Genomic DNA, 24563 nt, shown 5'->3' with positions numbered 1-24563 from the left:
AGCATTACATTTTCATTTGGCCAATGTTTGACCAGTGTTTGATATTATAGTTTGTTGATTACTTTTTGATTCAGTAATGGTCTTTGCTGTTTTGGGTTGAGAACCACTGCCTTATCTGACCTCATCTGTTCTGTATGTGTGTTTCTGCACTTCCAGTGCCAACAGATGTGCTATGGATTGGGTTTAACGATCAGAGGAACCAAATGCTATTTGAGTGGTCTGACCACTCCCCGGTCACCTACACACAGTGGCAGACCGGAGAGCCGTCGCATGCCATCAATCTCCAAGAAGACTGTGTCCTCATCAGGGGACAGGTAGTAATAATTATAATTACTTATCAAAACAAAGTTACAACGTGATCCTTAATAATACAATTTAAGAAAATGCTTGTAAAACGTGCAAGCCTGGGCCCTTGAAGAGCAGGTAACATCCTCTGATTAAGAAGGCAGTTACTGTAGTGCCTCAATTGCTCCATTCACATGTACAGTAGCCTATACTCTTGTTGGTCAGATTAATTCTCATTGCTAATGCTAGCATGTGTCCTTGAACTTGACTCATGTCTGTGACTGTCCTCTGTTCTTTTTGTATGTTTTGGGTTGTGTGTGATCTTTGGAACTCATTTTGTACTATAACCTGCCTTTACAGGAGGGGAAGTGGGCAGATCACAGGTGTGAGAAGGAATATGGATACATGTGCAAGAAGAGGGCCTCCAATAAGCCAGGTCAAGGCTCCCAAGAGGATGTGAACCCGGGATGCAATCTGGTGAGTGATGCAGTTTTCTTTAAATCAGTGGTTCTCAACCTTTTCTGGCCGCGACCCCCAAAACAATCATATTTTAACTGGGGACCCCCCACCCTGACGAGCACTAAGAATTGAGGAATTACATTTTGTATAACACGGTTCTATTGTGAAAATAGAAGATCTACATGCTCAATGCCTCGCGACTGTGTTTTGGGGCGAGTGTTCCGGTTACCAAAGCACACAGCAAAATGATGGCACAAATGTATATAGTATATTATGGTAGATTGATGTAAATGTATTCTTATAATTTAAAGGGCTGGAAAAGGTTTGGATCCTATTGCTACAATGTTGGAGCTGAGACAAAAACCTTTGATGAGGCAAAGAAGACGTGCAAGGACGCTGGCGGCGATCTGCTGGATGTGGCTGACAGGTATGTGTTGGGAAAGTATTTCTTAGAGGAGGTGAATTTCTTCTGGCCTTCATGCTACTGACAAATGAGCATAGGGGGACTTATGGAGCTTGATTCTAATTTGAGTTTTACACTATACACAGTGTTGATTGTACTCTCTTCCAGTTAGACTATAAAAATGTGTATCCTGATTGTTGGTCTTCTTTGAGAATTACTGTACTTTATTGACAGTTGATGTCAGTTTTTGGCTCTGATTCACAGTTAATATCGTCACTGTCGGGCAAGTCATATTTCAGCTCATGTTTTAGTTTTTTTTTTTAAGTCAGTGAAAATAAGTAATTTTTTAAAATAATAATAAAAATCGAACCTCTGTTCGAAGTGGAGCTGTGTGTGTGTGTGTGTGTGTGTGTGTGTGTGTGTGTGTGTGTGTGTGTGTGTGTGTGTGTGTGTGTGTGTGTGTGTGTGTGTGTGTGTGTGTATTGCAGTTGATGCTCAGGGCAGGCTAGACTCAACAGCACCTCTCTGGTCACCCAGGGTTACTACATACAGGCTACATACAGACCCACAGACCCACCCACATACCCACATACCCACCCACATACCTACACACACGGCCACGTATAGGGAGCTTGTGTTCCACACAGCTCCAAAAAGGTTTCCACCTGACATGACAGTGACGATATGTTGGTGATTTCATACTGTTACATTCTGTGTTCTTCTCCAGATATGAAAATGCCTTCTTGGTCAGCTTGGTGGGTCTGAGGCCAGAGAAGTATTTCTGGACAGGCCTTTCCAACACAGAGGACATACACACATTTGAGTGGACCACCGGAAGACAAGTCAAGTTCACACATTTCAATCTAGGAATGCCAGGTACAGTAGAATTTCACTCAAAGAACTCTTTCATTTGTTCTTTTTCTGATAGCCATTATCTCATTTTATGCCAGTATGTGTCAGGACAGTCGGGTAATATTGGCTATCAAGACACCACACACATGTACATTTCGTTTTTGTTTTTTGCTTTGTTAAGTGGATTTATTCTGCAGTGGAAACCAGTGAGGTTTAGTCAATTAACTACACATTTGAGTGTCATTGCATATTTAATATAGCTTCAATAACTTTACATTAATTATTTATGCCATTGACAGACAGTATGGAGTAGTAGTCAAACCCACTGAACCAAGCCCTCAGAACTTGTTATTGGTTCTCAAAGTGCGGTCCGGGGAGCTCCAGGGGTCCCTGGGGAGGTTCCAGGGGGTCCCCAGCTAAATGTGTTAATACAGCATCACAATCATTTAACCCCTTTATCCACATTTTATATGTTGGCTTTTCAAAAATAGCAGATATACAAGCTCAGTGTGTCACTGTGTGCCACGCTGTGAACTTGAGGGGAAAACTTTCTTTTTAACACAAATCTTCCGGCCGGGGGGTTCCTGGCACAAGGTATTTTCAGATGGGGGTCTGTGGCCAAAATGCAATCAATTCGGGGGTCCTTGACATGAAGTTTGAGAACCAGTTTGAGAAATGTGTGCGTGTTTTTTGACCCAGTTGCACTTTTCAGAGATCAATGCATCTATGATTTTGTCTCCGCTTGTCTCTTTTCACGCTGTGTTTGAAAAAAGCCAGAAAACAAGGTTGCATTGCCATGACAACTGGAGCGTTCGCCGGCCTGTGGGACGTGGTGAGCTGCGGCAGCAAGCAGAAGTACATCTGCAAGAAGCGAGCCGAGGGGGTGGTGACCACGTTGGCCCCGCCCACCACGCCCCCGCTCAGCTGCCCGTCCGGGTGGTACTCGGCTGCCAAGAGGAACGTCTGCTTCAAGGTACCAGGGCACAGACTGAACTGCGGTCACATTAGGCCTGAAAAATACCTAAAAATGTCTTCTAAATCCTAATGTTTTCTGAAAAACGCATGTTCCTATATCAGTGGTGCTCAAACATTTTAATGTCAAGGACCCCTAGAATTATATGTATTTGACCACAGACCCCATCTCAAAATATTTTGTTCCAGGGACTCTATTTAAAGATTTGCACACATTTTCAAGATTTTTTCAAAGATAGCATATCTACAAGCTCGCAACGCGTTACTCGGTGCCGTGTTGTGAGCTTGTAGATCTGCTATTTTTTAATAGTTAAAGCATAAAATAATGGTTAAAGTGGTTCAAATCTAGAGTGACACGGATGTGTCCTTAATGGGTTTAATGGTCTAATGGCAATATGCGATCAGATTTTCTAGGCCATCTGAAAATGTAAAATGACCAAAGAAAGTGACCTGCATAGTTTGTGAATGGGGATGTGTGCTCCCTGCAGCTCCCTGTAGATGGCGCATGTACTCATTAGAGCTGGCCCCCTTAGTGACCATAATCCGAAATTGACTGTTTATGCAAAGTGTACAAATTGTATGCAAATTGAAAGGGGAAAGATTAGCCAGTTAAATGCCCAGACCCATGAGCAATATACAAGTTTGGTATCATCATTGAATTTGTCAAATATTTTTTTCCCATCAATAAAGCTTTATAAAAGAAGCTCTGAAGGCAGGAAGACCTGGGCAGAGGCGCGGGATTTCTGCAAAGCCATCGGTGGCAACCTGATCAGTATTCACAGTTCGCAGGACGTGGACAACATTCCGTACGTTAACTTGATTACCTACCTATTTACCTGATGACTATATAATTGTAAATGTAATGGCAGGAGTTCTGTAATAATCCTCCACCACTGAAATGGTCAATACCTGTGTATTCTCCTCTGCAGGTTTCATTCCTCCAGTACAGCCTGGATTGGTCTCACCTTACAAGGAACCCATGGAAGTTATGTTTGGTCAGATGGAACTGCTGTAAGAATGCTTTGCTCACTTCAACACTTTCTTGTTCTTCTTCTTGTTCTTCTTCTTGTTCTTCTTCTTGTTCTTCTTCTTCTTAATTCTTATTATTGCGACCGTAGGTCGCACTTAACTATGAAACCTGACATATCTTGTCCGTACATGAGTAACGCCCCAATGTCTATGCTGCTGACCTGTTGTGACATCACATTCCGTTGTTGCCCATTGTATGCCCATATATGGAGATCCCTGATCTCCATATACTGTCTATAGCTGACCTATAACGAGAGACAGCCGCTGATACGAACGACCTACGGCCTGGTCGCGACCTAGGCCACGACCTGGAGGTCGTAGGTCCCGGTTCTGGAGGTCGTAGTTCGCGGTACATACTTGTTAGGTCGCGGCCGGTCTAGTTTCGCGACCCCCGGCCGTGGTTGCGCCACCTCGGTCGTCCCCGGGCCGTCTTTTTGCAGAATATTCTAGAGCAGCAGCGCTATTCAACCTTTTGAAGCTTGTGATTGGCTGAACCGGAGGTAGGAAGCGCTCCATTGTAGTCACTTGGACCGCGCGAGGTGCACCAAAACCTATCCTTAACCCTAACCCCAACTCTAACTCTAACCCTAACCTTAACCCTAACCCCAACTCTAACCCTAACCCTAACCCTAACCCTAACCCTAACCCTAACCTGCCGACACTGAGTAGCTAACCTGCCGACGCTGTTGAAAACGAGCGCTCCTTCCCTTAGCAAGCGTAGAGTTTCTAAACTCGCGTCCCTTCCCTTAGCAAGCGTAGAGTTTCGATCGCGGCGCTCCTTCCCTTAGCAAGCGTAGAGTTTCTAAACTCGCGTCCCTTCCCTTAGCAAGCGTAGAGTTTCGATCGCGGACTTCCCAGGTCGCTGAATTACGACCGAGATCGCGCAAAACCTCCAGAACCGGGACCTACGACCTCCAAGTCGTGGCCTAAGTCGCGACCAGGCCGTAGGTCGTTTGTATCAGCGGCTCTTGCTCCCTATAACATCACATTGTTGTGACATCACATTTCGTCCTTGTCCCTTCTTTTCCCATATATGGAGATCCCTGATGTCATCAATATTAAGCCCATAGCTTGGAATGGCCATATGTGTGAGTGTCATGTGGTCTATAACATAAGAAAGACATCTATGGTGTCAGACGTCAGTCATATCCATATTTGGGAAAATATTTTGTCCACATTGTCCACAACTTAAACAACCAACCGCAACTTGAATCACACTTGCAAATGAATTTCGTCCTGTGCGAATTCCGTCCTGCCCTTTAGGGCAAAGTCGCTTTTCGCCCTTAGGCGTCTTACTGGTTATTATTATTATGGCGTCACTATGTAGTGAATAAAATGTAATATTGTTTGGTAGATTATATTATTATGAATGTGAATGAATTTAAGGCTTCATGGGGTGTGTAATTGATAGAAAGATTTTTTCGTTTTATTGTTATGACATGTCATTCTTCCAACATTCCTCTAGTTTGGCTATGAAAACTGGGCCTTTGGTGAACCTAATAACCACAATGACGCTGAGCATTGTGTGGAGCTTCATTTTTCGTACGGGTGGTACTGGAATGATCTGCACTGCGAATCCTACAAAGACTGGATCTGCCAGATACGCAAAGGTACTGTAGACTACTGCCTATATGGGTCCCATCGTTGAGGTCATTTCCACCCTGATTTATCAATTAATCATTTTGCTATTGTTCTTTAAACAAAGAATTAAAGTTGTGTGGCTTCACTAAACCTCTGTATTTCCAGGTGTAACGCCCAAACCTGAGCCCACCGAAAGTCCCGTAGGTGAGTGTTCTTTTATTGATTTTTTCACCTCTTACAAAGCCTGCAAATGAAAACAGGAAACTCCAGTGCCGTTTTCCCCTTTTCAGTCTAAACCAGTGGTTCCCAAAAGTTTTAGCTCAAGACCCATGAGAGAAATTAGACGTTTGCCACAGGACCCAAACAAGTGAAAATAGATGTAGAAGCTCTACAAGCTCACAACACGTTGCTTCGCACCTCGTTGTGAGTTTGTGGATCTGCTATTTTCATTATTGTATTTTATTTATAAAATCCTTTTGAAATATGTTAGAAATAATTTAATAAAATAAAAAATAAAAAAAAGAAGACATTAAAAGGGGGATATTTACTTATAAACCATAAAAATTGGTTCCGCAGCCCAAACATGGTTCCAGAGTCTCCCGACCCACTGTTTGGGAAACAGTGGTCTAAGCTCTAGAGCTGTTCTTGTTCCCTTTGCAGTGTACAACACCACGCAGGACGGCTGGGTCATATACAACGACACACAGTTTTTCATCAACTCAGACAACCTGGCAATGGACGAGGCCCGAGCCTTTTGTAAAGCCAACCATGCAGACCTTGCAGTCATCACGGGGGAGAGTGAGAGGAGATTCCTATGGAAACAGGTGAGACAAAGACCATGCAGCACAGAGAGTTGAGTAGAAAACATAAAGATACAGATTTAATTTACAGCGGGGGTGCCCAAAAGGTAGATTGTGATCTACCCCCAAAGGCTGCATGTGCAGGTAGACCCCGTGTATGACTTGCCATCAAAAAAATATATATATTAAAATATAATTAAAAAGAATATGTCACTTGAAAGACTTGATTGATTGACATCAAGAAGGGTCTGTCAGCTCCCTTCATGGCTTCTAAAGTAGGCAAACTCCCAATGATTTGTAATTCTACTGACTCTTGAACAAAGGTTCAAGAGTCAGTAGAATTACAAAGAACCCTAAAACCTACCACTTCCAATACTGAATGGGATGAAGACTTTTTTCCTCAGTATTTGAATTTTTTCCCCCTACTTAAGTGTGTTTGTCTTACTAGCCCTTACCCGTTCAAAGATATGAGCTCTGAAATGATGTGCAGTGTGTGGGTTATGGGTTGCACTGTGCACACAGTGAGGGATGGAAAGTAACTTTAACTGGTGCTTGCATGATAATATGTAGGAGCATCAATGTAAGAAATACTCGTTTCGTTTAATGGCTACAGAGATACTGTGTACCGATCTGCATGATTTTTGGACAACATCTGTAACAGGGCCAGACACCCCCCCGCCTGCGCGCACACACACACACACACACACACACACACACACACACACACACACACACACACACACACACACACACACACACACACACACACACACACACACACACACACACACAGCTGGTTAGACATGTTGCCTCATGCTAGATGCAGAATAGATAAGCCTCATGCTAGATGCAGAATAGATAGTAGATACACCATACAAATGCTAATATACAGCATACAATTTGTGAAAGTGACAAACGGGCTTCACAGTTATGTCATGGTGATGCGATTTCAGATCAATTGCTCCAGCCACTGAGGAGAAACGCTGTGACAGACAGACACTCAGACAGACAGACAGACAGACAGACAGACATTTGGAAAATTATATGTTTGATATGTAACACCAGTGCCGCTATTCCAAAGCCCCCCATTGTGCATATGTGTGTCTGTGTATATTGCCCTAGTAGTCAAACATAAATATCAAACGAATACCGAAACCGAACTTTTGTCGGAAAGGTCCAGTTCAACTACAAATTTCTGAAAAGCATGACCCCAAATTAGAGTACGGAAAGCTGCACGTCGGAAAGTCCGAACTTTCAGACGAAAATTTTGTTTTCGGAGAGAGTAGTAACTATCCTGTATGTTTTGCAATAAACACAAATCATTATGTTCCTGCAGATATCAAGAGGCCCAGATGGACAATACTACATTGGCATGACAATAAATTTGGACAAATCATTTAGGTAAATCAAAACACATTTTTGTATAATGCTGTAAGATTGTTAACGGGGAGTCGACAGACCCCTACAGTTTTTTCTTATTTCTTTCTTTCTTATAGTTTTTTTCTTTTTCTGCATAGTACTGTGTTCTATCTGTCTGTCATTCGTGTAAATAATCCTTGTGCTTTCCTGAGCGTATCCTTTGAGTTGACCTTGTACCAGTGAACTGTACTGTCATGAAACTGTACCCTTTCCTATGCAAACTTCTAATACATTCTTCAATCAATCAATCAATTTTCAGCTGGATGGATGGTAGCCCTGTCACCTACACTGCATGGGAACACAATGAACCCAACTTCGCCAACAACGAAGAGAACTGCGTGACCCTCTACAAGAGCATGGGTTAGTTATAGCCTACTCCTGCCCAAACTTCCATGCTGAAGTCTCAGCAGGGTGTCTTAATGTGAGGCTAGTTTAGTTAGTACAACCAGTGGTGTAAAGTAACCAAGTACATGTATTTAAGTACTGTACTTAAGCATCTGTACTTTACTTGAGTATTTCCAATTTCAAATACTTTTACTTCACTAAATTTATTTGGAAACTTTAGTTACAGTATAGGTACTTTTCTGATATAAATTATAATAACCTACATAAACCACTTTAGCTCTACTTTATGTATATTTGAAAATTGCAGATCTACAAGCTCACTCACATTTCGTACTTTTACTTTTGGTACTTTAAGTACCAAAGTAAGTTTGTTGCAAACTAACCCTAACCCTTTCATACTTTTATTCAAGTACATTTTGAATTCCAGACCTTTACTTGTAACAGAGTATTTCTACATTGCAGTATTGATACTTTTGCATTTGTACACTTTTTCCACCACTGAGTATAACACACTAACTCTCAGTGATGGAAGAAGTACTCACACTTTTTACTTAAAGGGGCACTCCACCACTTTTCAACCTATGTTCATATAATTGGTCCTCACTCAAAAATAGCTTTTCTCTTTTTTTTTTTTTTTTTTTCTCAAAGGAGGGCTGTGGGCAGGTCAGAAACCCATAGTCTTGTGACATCATCGATTGCCAATCCATCTTATAGAAACTGCAGGCTTTCTATTCCTGAAAAGTTGCAATTTTAAAGTGGAAGCCATTGTTCTCGCGATAATAAAAATCTAAATATTTTTTTCAAAAATATTGATTAATCTTTTTTTTTGGAAAATGATGATGTCACAAGACGATGGATTCTGAACTTCCCACAGCTCTCCTAGGAGACTTGGACCGAGTAGAAAAAAATTGTGATGTTTTATCATGAACATTAGTGAGGACCTATTATATGAAGACAGGTTGAAAAGTGGTGAACTACTCCTTTAAGTAAAAGTATCAACACTATAAAGTAAAAATACTTATTACTAAGTAAGTTTGATATAAAAGGTCAAAATGTATTGCCATCACTTAAAGTAGGCTACCAAAAGTAAGAGTAATCATTATGCAGAAATGTCCCATTTCAAGTTTTCAAAATGATCGAAGTCTTTTGAAAATAGCAGATCTACAAACGATGCGACGTGTTGTGAGCTTGTAGAGCGACTATTTTCAAATAGCTGAAGTAGAAGTAAAAGTACAGGAATGTGAAAATACTCCAGTACAAATACCTAAACATTGTACTTAAGCACAGTATTTGAGTAGCCTATACTTAGTTACTTGGTTTTAGTAAAGCTACCAACTCTCATACATTTCTCTGTGACGTCTGCACCTGTAGGCTACTGGAATGATATTAATTGTGGCCTAGAGCTTCCTTCCATCTGTAAGAGAAGTGCGTCTTTCGTCAACACAACCATGGTGCCCACCACGGTCCCGAAGGGAGGATGTGCCCCAGAATGGACTACTTTTCAAGGAAAGGTAAACACAGTGAATATACTGTATTATTCAGCATAGAGAGACACCATTAAAACACCTGTATTACATTTGCATATATCCGTGTATTTGTTCAATAATATAAAGGTCTTAGTTCTAGTTTAAAGATATGATCTACAAATAAAGCTGTCGTTCACATCCTGAATTATAGTAGGGCTACTATTTGGAAATATATCGTTTTTTATGCGAGAGTGGCAGTGCCCAGCCAGCCTCATCCTTCTCTCTCTGACCTTGTCTGTGACCTGTGGTATGGCGTGGTGCCCGTAGAGGCCCATATTTCCGATGTAGTAACACCAAGTGACATTCATGTTCACATTATACTTAATTATAAGAAGTGGCTTTAGTGGTAGCTGTGTAGCTGCATAATCGTTTGCAGTTCTGTCACCATTCTGCCTCATTACAACCATAACCTGGGACATGGACTCTGTTATCTTAACCCGGGCCCTTGCCCGTATTATTCCAACGCGCAGCATTAAACACCCCATGTTTACACAGTGCTACAGATTTGTTTCGGGGACCGACAAGAAGGGCTGGCAGGAAGCCAGGACCCACTGCATTAACCAGGGAGGAAATCTGGTCTCCGTCCTCAGTGAGAGAGAGCAGGGTGAGTGACAAACATTCTGTGCCATGCTTGTCCGGTAACTGTTTTCACATTAAAGAAAGTGCCTGGTAATAGTTAACATTTCAGTGATCTCATTCCAGTGTCGCTATAGTCTGTGTAAAGGTGTGGTAAAACTAATCGTTTCTAAGTAATTAAGGAGATGTGATAAACTGCCAATGGTGAAGAAAGTTTCTGTAAAAAAAGGGAAAACCATTATATTTCCAAAGGATTTGTGGGCATTAGATTACATCCCAGATATGGCTTGGGAAGTGAATTGCAGAGGATTGGTTGACTATTAGTACTTGCACTCTCATATAATTATGGATTGTACATAGTGATGTGGTAAGAAGGGAGATTATTGTTACCATGTTAATTTATTTATATCTCACTGTTTTAAAAAGAAAAGGGAAAAAAAAGAAAAAGGAAAAAAGAATGGTTCAGTAAAACACCAAATCTAATCTTGGTCCTTTTTTTACCAGCATTCCTAACGACACAGATGCTGAAGTATCCTGAAGACATGTGGATCGGCATGAACGACGTCAACTGGGAGATGCGCTTCTTGTGGACAGAAGGCAGGAAGGTTTCATACACCAACTGGGCCAAAGGACACCCGGTGCCGGTGCCTGACGGACGCTATTCCTTTATGGATGAGGTAGTCGTACAGTACCCAACAACACATGAGCCTTCATTTCCTCAACTAAAACTGTGGCGCCCTGAGATCTGCTATTTTCAGCATGCAACCAAGTGTGAAATCAGGCATTACGACGCCATCAAGGCCGGCCTGCCAAAATACATTTTTTCGACCAAATCAATTGTAGATTTAGTCGACTACAATCTTATGATATTTAGTCGACCAAATATAGAAAACTACAACATTATTTACTTGAACTTCATATTTGATTATACTGTATCAAGCATACAGGGACTTATTATGATCGTATATGTATCTGGTGGTCATAAAGGGCAGCGGATGTCAAAATATTTTTTCTTTTTTACACTAATTTGAAATAGTATTAAACAAAACAATGAATGTGTTTGAATGTTTGCTCTGTTTCATATTGTTTTTATTCAGCTCCAGCACTTCATCTCAGTCATTGTTCGCTTGAGAGAGAGAGAGAGAGAGAGAGAGAGAGAGAGAGAGAGAGAGAGAGAGAGAGAGAGAGAGAGAGAGAGAGAGAGAGAGAGAGAGAGAGAGAGAGATAATTGGCTCAAGTGGTTACAATGATTGTGATGCTTTATTAACTACTTGAAATCTAAAATGACACAGATTCTTTCCCGGTCTTAATGGATTAACGGATGAGCATAAAATCTGCATAATGAGTGAATGAATCCCTTCTGGCTGGGAGTTTGAATAAAAAGACTAGTTCATAGGTTTGACACACGATGACGCAGGCATTGACACCTGCGTCATTGTCAAAGTGGTGTGATTTATTCATAGTTCACATGCTGGGCATAATGGCTCTATTTTGAGTGGACCTGTCATCATCAAAGTGCGTCAAAGTGGTGTGAAAGTTATTCATATTCACATGTTTAGGCATAATGGCTCTATTTGAGTGTGTGTTTCCCAGACCATTAACAGAGCTCTCATGTCTGACAGGTGTTTGACTGTGTGATCATGGTGGGCAGCTCCCCCAAACAGATCGGCTTCTGGAAGGTGGAGGACTGTGGCGCGAGTCGTGGCTTCATCTGTAAAAGGAACATTGGTAAGGAAGCTGTTCGCTACAGCAGTGCTGATGACGTGACTTCACTTTAGAGATACTGTGTACCGCTTTGCGTGATTTTAGGCCAAAATCTGTATGAGCAGTGTCCAAAAATTTGTTTTGCAAAAATCGGCCTGATGGTGGCGCTAGAAGAGGGCCATGCGAGAAATCAGATTGAGTCAACTAAAATGCTATTTAGTCAAAAATATGACTTAAACTAAATAGAATTTTATTCAAAAGACTAAATCAAGCTTTTCTGTCAAAATGTACCCTGGCCAAAGGCTAAAAATAAATAAAAGTAAGTCAGATAATTAGATTCAAGAAAGTGAAGAACGTTTTTGAGCTGACCCGACGTATGATGATGTTTATAATCAGACTCTCAGATCGTGGTGCCGGCCACCACCGTCTCACCCAAGACCTTCTACAAGCTGGGCAACGACTCCTTCAAGCTGGTGAAGGAGAAGATGAGGTGGGACGAGGCGCGGAGGCAGTGCCAGGCGGATGACGCTGACCTGGCCAGCATCCTCAACCCCATCACGCAGGCCTACATCACGCTGCAGATGAGCAAGTACAACGAGCCCGTCTGGATCGGCCTCAACAACAACGAGGTGAAGGGGGCCGAATGTTATTCTCGAAAGGACATTGCAATTAGTAGGGCATAGCAGTGGCGGCCATTTTGTGGTTCCACACATAGTTCATTTTTCCCATTGAGATTAAGCCTGTGACTATTATTAGGCTACATAATCGAAATAATCGCAATTGTTTTGTCATAATCGTCATAAAATCGTTTCCATGTTGATACATTTTCATATATTTTCAAAATTTTTCAAAAATAGTGCAAATAGCATATCTACAAGCTCACAAGGTGTCGCGTCGCGAAACGTGGTGAGCTTGTAGAAAAAAATACAATGAAACATTGTGTTTTAAATTACCAACACTGCCTACCAATGATATCCTTGGTGTGCGGTTTTCTGAAGTGTCCACAGCCCTCCTCCAAAAATGGTACCATATTATAATGAGAATCAGTGAGGACCAATTATACGAAGATAGGTTGAAAATGGGTGACGTTCAGACATTTATACTGTAGTTCATGGCTGTCTTGCTATTTCTAGACAGGCCTTTTATGCAGTGCCATGGTTTCATGAACATCACCATCTTGTCTTGTCCACAGACGGAGGGCCGATTCAAGTGGATTGATAACTGGCCTCTGTCCTACACAAAGTGGGGTCCGAATGAACCTAAAGACAACTACGCCTGTGTATATATGGACGTGGACAGAATGTGGAAAACGGGGGCATGCAGCAGTACCTATTACTCGCTGTGCAAAAGGTCACCAGGTCAGACAACCCTTCAATACATGCTCCTTACCATTTCCATTAAAGTTGCCATTCATATATCACATTCATTTGTAAAATGAATGGTAATACAGTTTTGCTCTATCCTGAAAGACGACTTTGAAAAAGATTCAATGCTGAATAGTCTGGTACAGTAAACAGTTGAGTCCCATGGTTGTGCCAAAAAATGCTCACATCACGACAACATTCAAGAAATGATTTCCTGCTTGAACAAGGGCGGGGTGGTGACGTCAACTACTGTACCTTTGAGTGTTCAGTGTTGTTTGGAAACATTTGCAATTCAATGTACGCGCATGTGACAAAATAAAACTTAAGTTTAAAAAAAAAAATGCAGTCTCCCATGGATTAAAGCAAAACATGGTTGAAAAGTTTGCTTAGGGCAAATCTTAATCTGGCCTGGAATTTGTGAAACCGTGTGAAAGGATCCCCCGCACTGTGTTTGATAAACAATTAGCACAAAACAGTTTGTAAAAATGAATGATGTTTTGTTACTAATCGTTAGCCATACAGCCAATCAGAAATTGCAGATTGAGGCTTTTTAACCTTTGCTTTTATGAAATATCTGAGATCTTCAGGGTTTTCTGGAAGATTGAACATGTATTCTATTGCTTCCAATACTCTTTAATCTTAAAACAACAAATTGCGACAAATGGCCTATTTTCGGTGCGTGACATGATTCCATGTCTTCTATGGAATCCAAATGACTGAACTCAGTCGTGGCGACTGAGAACTTTCATCCAAGAGTCTCCTCTCTCTTTTACAGATATAGCCCCGACTGCCCCGCCACAGCTCCCTGGCATCTGTCCAGAACCAAAGAAGAGAAAAACCTGGGTACCGTTCAGGGGTCATTGTTATTCCTTCCTCAACTCTGTGGTGGACAACTGGGCCCACGCCACAGTGGAATGTATGAGAATGGGTAAGGCTTTAAATTGTTTCCATTTTAGTTATATAGCCTAAAGATAAATTAAGAAAACTCTTTTTGGGGCGAACGGCCAGGAGGGCGAACAGACTGGTTACCACTGGTTCCATGTGTGCACTGTCAGAGTTACAGACTTGTAAAGGTCAATTTAGAACCCCTTTTTTTAATATATAATCTTTTTTTTTTAAGAGACAAATTCACATCCGACTCACGTATTACATTCCATGTCAAACAGTGGTCTCACCACTCAGTTGAGAAAATAATGGGGACCAAAGGTCCTGGAATACCCATCCTCGGTTATGTTTTTCAAATGTTAGTTTCTCTAGTGGAAGTAGTTGAGCTATTTGTTCTTTGAACATCACAAAAGTGGGTGACAATTCATCTTTCCAAAACAAAATAAAAAACATTTTGGCAAAGTATGTTATGGTAATTAGCAATCTGTATTTTTTTATATTCATATTTTTTTTACCCAGAGAGTTTGTGATATAACTTTGAGAACCACTGATCTATATGATGTCTGGCTTATTATATGTCGCTTTCTGTGTCCCAAGGAGCGACTCTGGTGAGCATCCTGGACCCTGTGGAGGGTCAGTTCATACAACAGAACGTGGAGCTTCTACACGACGGTGCCAAGTCCTTCTGGACCGGCCTGTACAAGAGCCATGAAGGTGAGAGTGCCCTTGTTATTGTTGACTTTGGTCTCCACATCCTGACATCTATGGGTTTGAAGGCAGCTCAATAACTCTTGTGTCGAGTTGGTCTCTCCAGTATATTCTCGCGAGCCAGACTCTTGCCTCCCACAATTTTCAGATGCTTCCGTAATACAGTCTGGAGCAACAGAAACTCTGAAAATGATCAAGGGATAAAGCGGACGGAATGCCTCCTCCCCACTTCCGTTTCGTCTTTACGGTCACACACATTTAATCTGAATATAAATCTAAATCATCTAAGCATATATATAGCTTGCTGCTTAACAGAAATGGAAATTCAAAAATGTTAGATTTTCTTGAACGGAAATGAAGAACAGTTGACTTCTCTCGACTAATGCAGAGATACCAGCAACCGCAATCTTGCACATATCACAGTGTTACATCCCACACAGCTTTGTGGAATACTCTGATTGGCCAATGAAGGCATTTCGCAGTACTGTTATTTCCTGATAGCAGACCACCGCAAAAGACTGCAAAAGACTGCTGCTGTTCTGCCTGTTTATTTCTACCGAATTGTTTATTTTATTATGTTTACATATTGATTTTGTGAAATGTTTGTTCAAAAATAGCTTTGTAATAAGCAGGAAAATGCACAGACACCAAAAAGACGTGCTCAAACTCCCAAAGGTTTTTATTTTCCAATAATTACCACTTAACTTGTTTCCAGGAAAATGGATGTGGATCGACAACAGCGTGGTGGACTTCACCAACTGGAAAACGGGGATGCCAAAATCCTCAGAGTCAGAAGCCTGTGTAGAAATCATTTCTGACAGCGGTAAATGGAGCACAAACAGCTGCAATAGGTACAAGTCTTACATCTGCAAAACTCCCAAAAGTAAGTTCAATTCATCCTCAAGTTTGCTTTAATTAAAGGTAGACCTGTTTGATTGATCAGTGATTTACATTGCTTGTCAATGGTTATTAGTATTATTAATGTGGTTAGTATGTACCGGTACTATCCATCTGTAGTTTGCATTACTTACAACATTGGTTATGCTTGCTTTGCAGTTATTGTACCAACAGAAAAGCCTCCACTTACTGGTAAGCTACAGGGACTTTATTTTAATAAATGGAAATTGATTAAATTCATAATTGTGCACAAGTGAACTTCCTTCTGTTAAGCACCTATGTACTTACACACAGTCGTATGCAGTGGAAAAGTGTATGCTCATATTTTACACTCTATAATCTGTATTTTCACTTTCTATAGAAAATATTTATATTCAGGGACATTTTGTGAACATTTTCACCTACAATAACCATGGCCAAAATAGGATGCCTGATTGAAAGTGGTACATTCTTAGACTGGCTCCCTGTGTGTCAAATAATTGATTTCAAAATACTACTGTTGATGTATAACATTTTGAATGGTTTAGTGCCAAAATACATTTCTGATCTTGTAAGATATCATGAACCATCCAGACCTCTCATGTCATCTGGGAAAGGTCTGCTTTCTGTCCCTAAAACACAAAGATAAAGCGGGAAGCAGCATTTTAGTTTGTATGCACCACATATCTGGAACACACTCTGCAGGTCTGCTGCCACTGTTTATTTATTTTAACTCATGACCTGGAACACATTATTATGCATTATTACTTTAACCATTATTTTATGCTTTAACTATTGAAAAATAGCAGATATACAAGCGTCAAGCAGAGATTTGAGTTACAAAGGTTTGCTTTGAAAAATATATTGCAGATCTACAAGCTCGCAGCGTGGCACTTTGTTGCCACGCTGTGATCTTGTATATCTGCACTATATAGCACTAAGAGTTGAGGCATTACATTTTGTATAACACCATTCTATTGTGAAAATAGCAGATCTACATGCTCACAACGCCTCGTGTTGCGAGGCGTTGTGAGCATGTAGATCTGCTATTTTCACAATTTCTGACACTAATATTTGACAATTTGGCCAATGTTTAATTTGTCATTTTAGAGGTATTAAAAAGTCCTTATATTGTCACTTAGAAATGTGCAGATACCCTCTATACGCTTAAACTTTATGTTGGTTTGTTTACTGTTAAGTGAAAAAACAATGTTGCACATTAAGATAATCATCTGGGGACCCCCAAAATAATTGTGGGTCCCGACCCACAGGTTGAGAACCACTGGTGTGTAAAGCACATGTTGTAGAAATAAAACTGCCTTGCCTTGCCTTGACTGTTATGTTATCTTGTCTTTCAGCCCCCATAGTGGAGGAGGCTCCCCAAGGGTATGCCAGCGTCACCATATCCGTGGTCCTGGTTATCATCGCTGTGGTGGGACTCGGCGGCTTCCTGCTCCGCAAGAGGATAGCCAGTTTCCCCACCCCCGTCCTGGGAGAGTGTACCTTCGACAACAGCCTGTACTTCAACAACCCCATCCGCTCTGCCGTCGACACAAAGGGACTGGTGGCCAACATAGAACAGAACGAACAGGCTTAGGTTATACTTAAGTCGCGTGCCGGTGTCGTGCTCAGTAAATGGCGAATCTACAAGCTCACAACGCGTCAGAAATGTGAGCTTGTAGATCCGCTATATACGCAACACCCGGCATGCAGCTACTGTATAAATCAGGCTTTAAGAAAGACAGAGAGCATTGGTGGCCAATTCTCGGACTTTCGCTTTGGGCAAAAGAACACTTACAGAGTTGCTTAAAATGATTTAGCACATTCTTTTTTTTCTTTTCTTTTCTTTTTTTTTGGGGGGGGGGGGGTGATAGAAACAAAAATGTAATGTGATTATAATGTGATTTCCAATCATGAAGTATAGTTAATATTGATAATTATGGAAAATACTGTTAGTGGCACTGGATATCCATACTTATGTCAGCACTGTTTGCAAAAGATAAGAATTTGCTTTAATATGTGATAATGTGAACACTAGGGACAGGATGATAATCGTTATGACAGTGATAAAAACTGCTTACAATAATCGTATCACAGAGATTAAAATGTATCGTGAAATGTGGTACGCTCTTATTTCACTCTACACAAATCGTGGCAAAGCATTGTAGATCTGCTGTTTCTGGTGAACGCCCCCCCCCCCCCCCCAAGTGGTCTACAAAAGTGCCATTTTAAGTTTTAATCATATTTTGAGTAACATAATTATCTTGTTAGTAGCAATGATTTTTGCCACAATAATCAGGTCATTTTCATATCATCCCATCCCTTGTGAACACTGTTGAAAATGATTTCTGAACAAGCTTTATGACAGATAATGCGGTATGTTGGTGTATGTTGTACATGTACAGATTTCTTATATAGTGTGTGCTTTTAACCAGTTACTGTAAACCCGGGGTCCCCAAGGGCTTATCCCTGGTCCCCTCGTTTTCTTCCAAAACCGTTTCAGCCGGAAATAGCCGCATAGCAACCAGTTTTTCAGAAAACTCTTAGGATTTAGAACATTGGTTAGCAGATCTACAACTTCAAGCTTGTGCTAATTTTGAACATCTTTTTTGAAAAATCTTGAAAGTGAAAATCTTTGAATTTCTTAACACAAATCTTCTCTTCTGGGGTCCCCTGGCACAAAACATTTTCAGATGGGGTCTGCGGCCACATACCGGTACATATCATTTTGGGGGTGCATGGCACAAAAGAGTTCTAGAAGGCATTTGTGGAATCGGCCGTTAAGTGGTTAAAACATTAACCCAACAAGCAGACAAGAAATCTATTCATAGCAGCCATGGTGTGGGAAAGTACTGTATAGACAGAAGCATCCGCTATGAAGAAAGCAAAGATGCATTTCGTCTTTGTCGGGTGGAAACCTTGTATGTCCTTTTTTGGTATTTTAAAAACGATGCAAGACGGTGTGTGTCTGTAGATCGGCTATTTTCACTAGTTTTGTGCGACACTTTTGTAGCCTGTGATGTAGGCCGGCTTTAATTTACGAGAAAAAAAAAAACATACAAATTTGAAATTTGGAGATGCAAGGTTTCAGTTCTTTTACATGGCTTGACTCCTCAAGCAGAGTCATTTTTGGTGGTAGTGTTGTTTTTTTGCTCATGACATTGTAAATACAGGAGATACTTTAATAAAACATAAATAAACTAAAGTCAATTTCCTTGTCTGTTTCCTTTCACCCCCAACTATAGTTTTGATTTATTGAATACTTTTTTACACAAACACTGTACTATGTACATATTTCCCTCTCCTTTTGGTCTCTTGATGTTTACACGGCATATTCCACACAGTGATTATTTATTTTGCAAAAGACAACAGGAATATAATGAAAACACCTTGTTGGTGAGGTAGTGGCTTATATAGCTACATAATAAAGGCTGTTTGTGAAGCCCCCTTATAATGAGACGGAGCGATAAAGTGTCTCGTAGACCTCCTTCTTCGGTGGACAAACAAAGTCACATTAATGTCACCGTTGCCGTGGCTACTATGAAGAGCCAAACAGCTTGGCGTGGAATGTTCTCGGTGCTTTTTATGTTGTTCACCAGCACAAAGGAAATACAGAGCCTCCTCCTCCTACCTAATGTAGTCCAACCTGTCAGCAGTGGTGTAAAGTACATTTACTCAAGTAGATAGATACCTTTATCTTCCCAAGGGGGGAAATCAGTTGCCGGGGGCAGCACAGCAGTATAAGGATATTTACAAAGTTACAGAGAGAGAAGTATGAAAAAAAGAACAGAGTACAGTAAAGAGCAAGGTACATCAAAGAAAGGGAACGAAGAATTACAGTACATAAAGTGTCAGAAACAGTCATGCTCAAAGTGAAACAGCCAACTTAAAAACAAAAACAGTAAATAGCGACCCTTAAGCACAACTATCAATACAGTGCCAAACAAAAGTGTCCATAACAGTCAATGCTAGTCAGTGCTACAAGTATCTCACCGCCATGTCAAACACAAGCAAAATACTCAATACTACTAACACAACCTAATAGTGCACTGCAGAGCCAAAAAGAAAAAAAGGTCCATTGGTCAGTGCAAGAAAAAATAAAAACAAGACAGGGTGACCCAGCAAGACTGTACAAGTACAGTTTTTAGGTACTTTTACTTTACTTCAGTTACTAGTTGTAGATTTTGATTATTATTACAAAACATACAATAACTATTTCAATCCTATACATTTCGGCCATTTGAAAACAACCGATCTACAAGCTCACAATGCGACTTGATGCAACGCACTGTGAGCTATTTTCAAACTTTTTTTCTCTCTCTCTCTTTTTTTTATACAATTCACACATTTGAAACTTGAACTTGTGTGAAATGGGAAATTCTGCATAATGAGTACTTTCTACTTTTGGTAGCCTGGTATTAGCCAGACTGATAACGTGGATTCACTCACATGTTCGATATCAGTCTGGACTTCGGGCAATAGGGAGCGAGTATGAGAAATCAGAAAATGACCGGGCCAATCAGTTAAACTGTTTAGTTGAAATGCAGTCACTGATTGGCCCGGTCATTTTCTGATTTCTCATACTCTCTGAAGTCCAGACGTGTGAGTGAATCCACCTCATTAGTCTGGCAATGCCAGGCTATACTTTTGGTACTTTAATACATTTTGATACCAATCATTTTGTACTTTTACTCAGGTAAATTTTGAATTCCGGACTTTTACTTGTGTATTTCTTTTACACTATAGGGACCTATTGATACATGTTCTTCTTTCATCACTGCCTGTCCGCAGGTCCTGCAACACAGTGACATGGGACTCTTTACAAAGTAAAGCCAGGGTGTTACTCTGAGAGTGTAGAAGTACTGTGTACTTTTGTAAACCCCTCGTGGTAACACATCCTATGCATCCCATGTCTATAATATAAACATACTTACAATGCATTATAAACACTGCTTATAAACACTGAAAATAAGGACTACAACGCATTGAAGACATGGGATGTTACAGGAAATGTTACAGACCCGGCCACAATCATAGTGTGTTATAATTAAAAGTCATTACAAATGTGCTGATACCGTGTGCAACTACATGTTGGTTTGTTTACTGGTGAGTGAGAGAACAATGTTGCAGATTAAGCTAATCATCTGGGGACCCTCCAAAATAAGTTGGGGTACCCCCCGGGGGGTCCCGACCCACAACCACTGGGATGGGGGTAAGATCCTGGCCTGTGACACACTAGCATCATGTCCACTTTATCAACGCTACAGAAACAGGAGGAAGGCTCCTTACCTATACAGTATGGGCCACGACACATGGCTTGAGAACTGTTGGTTTCCAAGGCTACTTACTTATAAGCTGATTATAATGCGTTATATGTTTATAATTCGTTACGGACATGGGACGCAGTGTTACCCAGCTCAATTCCTCTCTATAATGATTATGTAATTATTATTAAATATGTAATTATGTAATTATAGAACCTTAAATGTTACAAGGTGCTCTACAGCAGTGGCAGTAGCGCGGGAAGGGGGGGGGCTACGGGGGCTGGAGCCCACCCTGGTAGCTGGTCAGCCCCCCCTGAGCCCCCTCCAGTCGCATGAGCAGAATCAGCGCCGTTACCGAGTTATAGAATAGTAAATCTTCCCCCCGACTTTCGGCACCTCCGCGCGGTCCAAGAAGATACAACCAAGCGCTCCCTACCTCCTTGCCCAACCCTGGACCCCACCGTTGTGCTTAGGTTGCTAGGGAAGCGGCAGGACTACCCGGAAGCAGTCTAGGTTTCAATCACAACTCGCGCGGTGCAGAAGTAAACACAGAAACATGATTACGTTATGGTGGACTGTGTGTTTTGCTTCATTAATTTGCAACACAGCACTTTAATACCAAGGGATTATTGCATGACATCATGGACAGTTCATTCGCTTTTCATTCCCTTTTAACAAGGTAAGAAGATTGACTTTATAATGTGCTCTCTCTCTCTCTCTTTATCTCTCCCTTATTTGCAAAACTGCCGCCGTGCAGACTCCAACCCTTTTCTGATGTGGGCTTTGCGCTGTCGTTTATTATTCTGCATGGCTGGGGGTTTTATATTTTTGAAACACACTGTTGGTGAAACAGAGCAGGGCATTGTAGTGTGTGTGTGTGTGTGTGTGTGTGTGTGTTGCCTGTCTGTCTGTGGCCGAAACCGTAATAAAAGTCCCCCAAAACCGCTATAGAAATCACCCAAATCCGCCAAAAAACGCAAAATTTTCGCGGCCGCGCGTGCACGGACACGCGTCGCAAAGCTCAGCCCAGCCCACCCTGACAGTTATTAGTTCCCGCGCGCCTGAGCAGTGGTTCCCAAACTGGGGGTCGGGATCTCCCGTGGGGTCCCCAAATTATTTTGGGGGATCCCCAGATGATTAGCTCAATGTGCAACATTGTTTTCTCACTCAACAGTAATCAAACCAAAATACGTTACTAGGAAAAAGTGCTCCTCAGAGCACAGGTCTCCACCAGGTCAGGTACAGTAGGTTACTGTGGGCCAGCAATGTTCAGAATTTGTCAATCAGGATGGAATATGAGAAATCGGACGCTCTGTCTTGATCACTTGATTATAGAGAGTTCAGCAAAATCTGCCTCCTTGTGGCGCTATAACAGCCTATGTGAAAAATATGGGGCAGAGGTTATGCTCTGGCATCCAATGAGAGACAATGATGCCCTGACGCCTGCTATGCTACCGATTTTGGTGACCCCATGACCTCCGGTAGTCCAACATTTCCACTTGCAGATATCTTAAAGCAGGTGGCAATGTTGGTCAATTCAAACAAAGGTACCCCTTTTGACGGACAGCCTCTAATGTTGGCATGACTGCACATCAATGAGTCCCAGATTATAAATACAGTAGACTATACAGTATACAGTCAAGCCTTACATTTGAGATTCTGGATATATTGCTACATGATGCACTTATCTCTATAGTGGGGCTTTTAGAACAGGGGTCAGCAAGTAAGCTTGGCCCCGGAAAATGCTAATGTAATCGTTTTTGTGCAGGCCTCATCCTTGAATCTGGCACTTTAATTAAAAAGTTCTAAAATAATATTTTATCTGGAGACAGATACTCCTTTTCGACCAATAACAGCTCTTTGATGGTTCAGGGTCCCTTAGAACGGAGAGAAACAATACATTATTTTAAATATGTGAAACACAGCTTTGAAGTTTTTCATCCAAGTCCCAAGAGGAAAGTTGACAGTGAAAACATAAAGAATCAAACTATTTGTTCATCCTACCCGGTTATCAATTCAAAGATATTGCTGTCCATATCCTACCTGGACTGTCAATAAGCTACCGTATCATAAATGATTTAGTCGGGAGTCGGGAGAGATATTATCGGTGGCGGGCCAGTTCTGGCCCACGCGCCGCCTGTTGCCTACCACCGTTTTAGACTCTAGTCAGGCATTTCATTTTAGAAGGAAACTCTTCAATTGGAAGTACCGGTAATTACAAGTACAGAAATTATTGCGACCATAGGTCGCAGTTTACTGTCAGAACCATCACAGCTTGTCCATAGACGGGTACCGCCTGACACTGTGGTTCCCCTGACACATCACTGTGACATCACAGTGATGTCAGATACTCAGAGCAGGGATCTCCATATATGGGCATGGCATAAAGGGGTTCTGTTAGGGATCTCCACATACAGTATGGGCATAAAAGGGATTGTATCCCAGAAACAGGGATCTCCATATATGCGCATAAAAGAGATTGTATATATGATGTCAGATGTCATAGACATCATAGGACTTTCACATAACAAATAACTGGCTAAGCATGTTTGGGGTCTCACAGCAATATCTCCATATACAGTACATGGATCTCCATATGGGTACCAAGGGTCTCCATATATGGGCCAGATCACTGGCCAGATGGCCAAGACATGGCGCGACCTCGATGTCGCTTAGGCATCTTAGTGGTGTATAAATATGGCACTATTTAAACGATGAGAGGATGAATATGAACAAGCTCAGAGGACTGCTCTCCCTCTCTCTCTCTCTCTCTCTCTCTCTCTCTCTCTCTCTCTCTCTCTCTCTCTCTCTCTCATGTCAGTCATTGAACTACATCACCTCCTCCAGCTCCTAGCCACCCCCACGACCAGCCATATGAGGCAGCTTTCTTTTCCCCATGGCAACTTCAGCCCTGACTGTTGCAGGTATAATCCTCGGCAGCTTGCACAACTCTTGTCATAAGAGGGTTTTAAACCAATAACACAATTCTCCCCTAACAAGAACTGTGAGTCTAGTTCCAGCAGATGAGGGAAAACAATAGTTTACAAACAAAAAAGCCAACTGAGAGAGGTGCGGAGGGGATCAGCCGGTATAGGTAAGCCTTGTTTCATCTGCCATGCCTTTAGTCTGCCTCAGGGCTAGAATTGTTTCCTAAAGTGCACAGTTTGTTGTTTTCTTACTGCTGTTTGCCACTCTGACATGCAAGGTTGCACACCGTGGGAGGATGCTAGAAAGTTTTATTATGGAAACAAACTCGCATCTAGTGTTGCCATGAGTGCACTTGTACTGTATATTTGATCTGTGATGATGATGAGTCAGACAGAGATTATACAATATACTTGAGAATGAGATATTCTGGATCATTCAAATGCTACATGCACTTCTTACTCACATCACATCACAACATTGTTTGTCATGGGTTAGTCAGGAAACTGACTCACTTTAAACTTTTAGGGAATCGCAAATACTTTTACGTTTTCACCTCCTCATAACCCCCCCGACTAATAATAGCCATT

General features: G+C 41.4%; 1 protein-coding gene across 1 annotated transcript in view; it reads left to right on the top strand.

The window, feature by feature from the left end:
- mrc1a (mannose receptor, C type 1a) overlaps positions 1-17381 on the top strand; it is a gene marked incomplete at both ends in the record, with an annotated part of 37845 nt that extends 20464 nt beyond the window's left edge. Inside the window, 23 exons of the mRNA XM_080751772.1 lie at positions 157-314; positions 646-762; positions 1056-1171; positions 1875-2023; positions 2773-2972; positions 3662-3777; positions 3901-3982; positions 5466-5610; positions 5747-5785; positions 6242-6405; positions 7718-7782; positions 8060-8160; positions 9517-9656; positions 10167-10275; positions 10752-10924; positions 11870-11975; positions 12348-12580; positions 13144-13309; positions 14091-14243; positions 14798-14914; positions 15624-15791; positions 15965-15997; positions 17143-17381. Of these exons, the coding sequence (XP_080607898.1) occupies positions 157-314; positions 646-762; positions 1056-1171; positions 1875-2023; positions 2773-2972; positions 3662-3777; positions 3901-3982; positions 5466-5610; positions 5747-5785; positions 6242-6405; positions 7718-7782; positions 8060-8160; positions 9517-9656; positions 10167-10275; positions 10752-10924; positions 11870-11975; positions 12348-12580; positions 13144-13309; positions 14091-14243; positions 14798-14914; positions 15624-15791; positions 15965-15997; positions 17143-17381 (3089 nt within the window). The remainder of the gene's footprint in view (positions 1-156; positions 315-645; positions 763-1055; positions 1172-1874; positions 2024-2772; positions 2973-3661; positions 3778-3900; positions 3983-5465; positions 5611-5746; positions 5786-6241; positions 6406-7717; positions 7783-8059; positions 8161-9516; positions 9657-10166; positions 10276-10751; positions 10925-11869; positions 11976-12347; positions 12581-13143; positions 13310-14090; positions 14244-14797; positions 14915-15623; positions 15792-15964; positions 15998-17142) is intronic.
- Positions 17382-24563: the final 7182 nt, after the last annotated feature.

Source organism: Nannobrachium achirus (genome assembly GCF_963921795.1).
Source record: "Nannobrachium achirus genome assembly, chromosome: 21".
In the NCBI taxonomy this organism is placed as follows: domain Eukaryota; kingdom Metazoa; phylum Chordata; class Actinopteri; order Myctophiformes; family Myctophidae; genus Nannobrachium; species Nannobrachium achirus.
The sequence above is the reverse complement of the archived record's forward strand: the minus strand, read 5'-3'. Positions and strand labels throughout refer to the sequence as shown.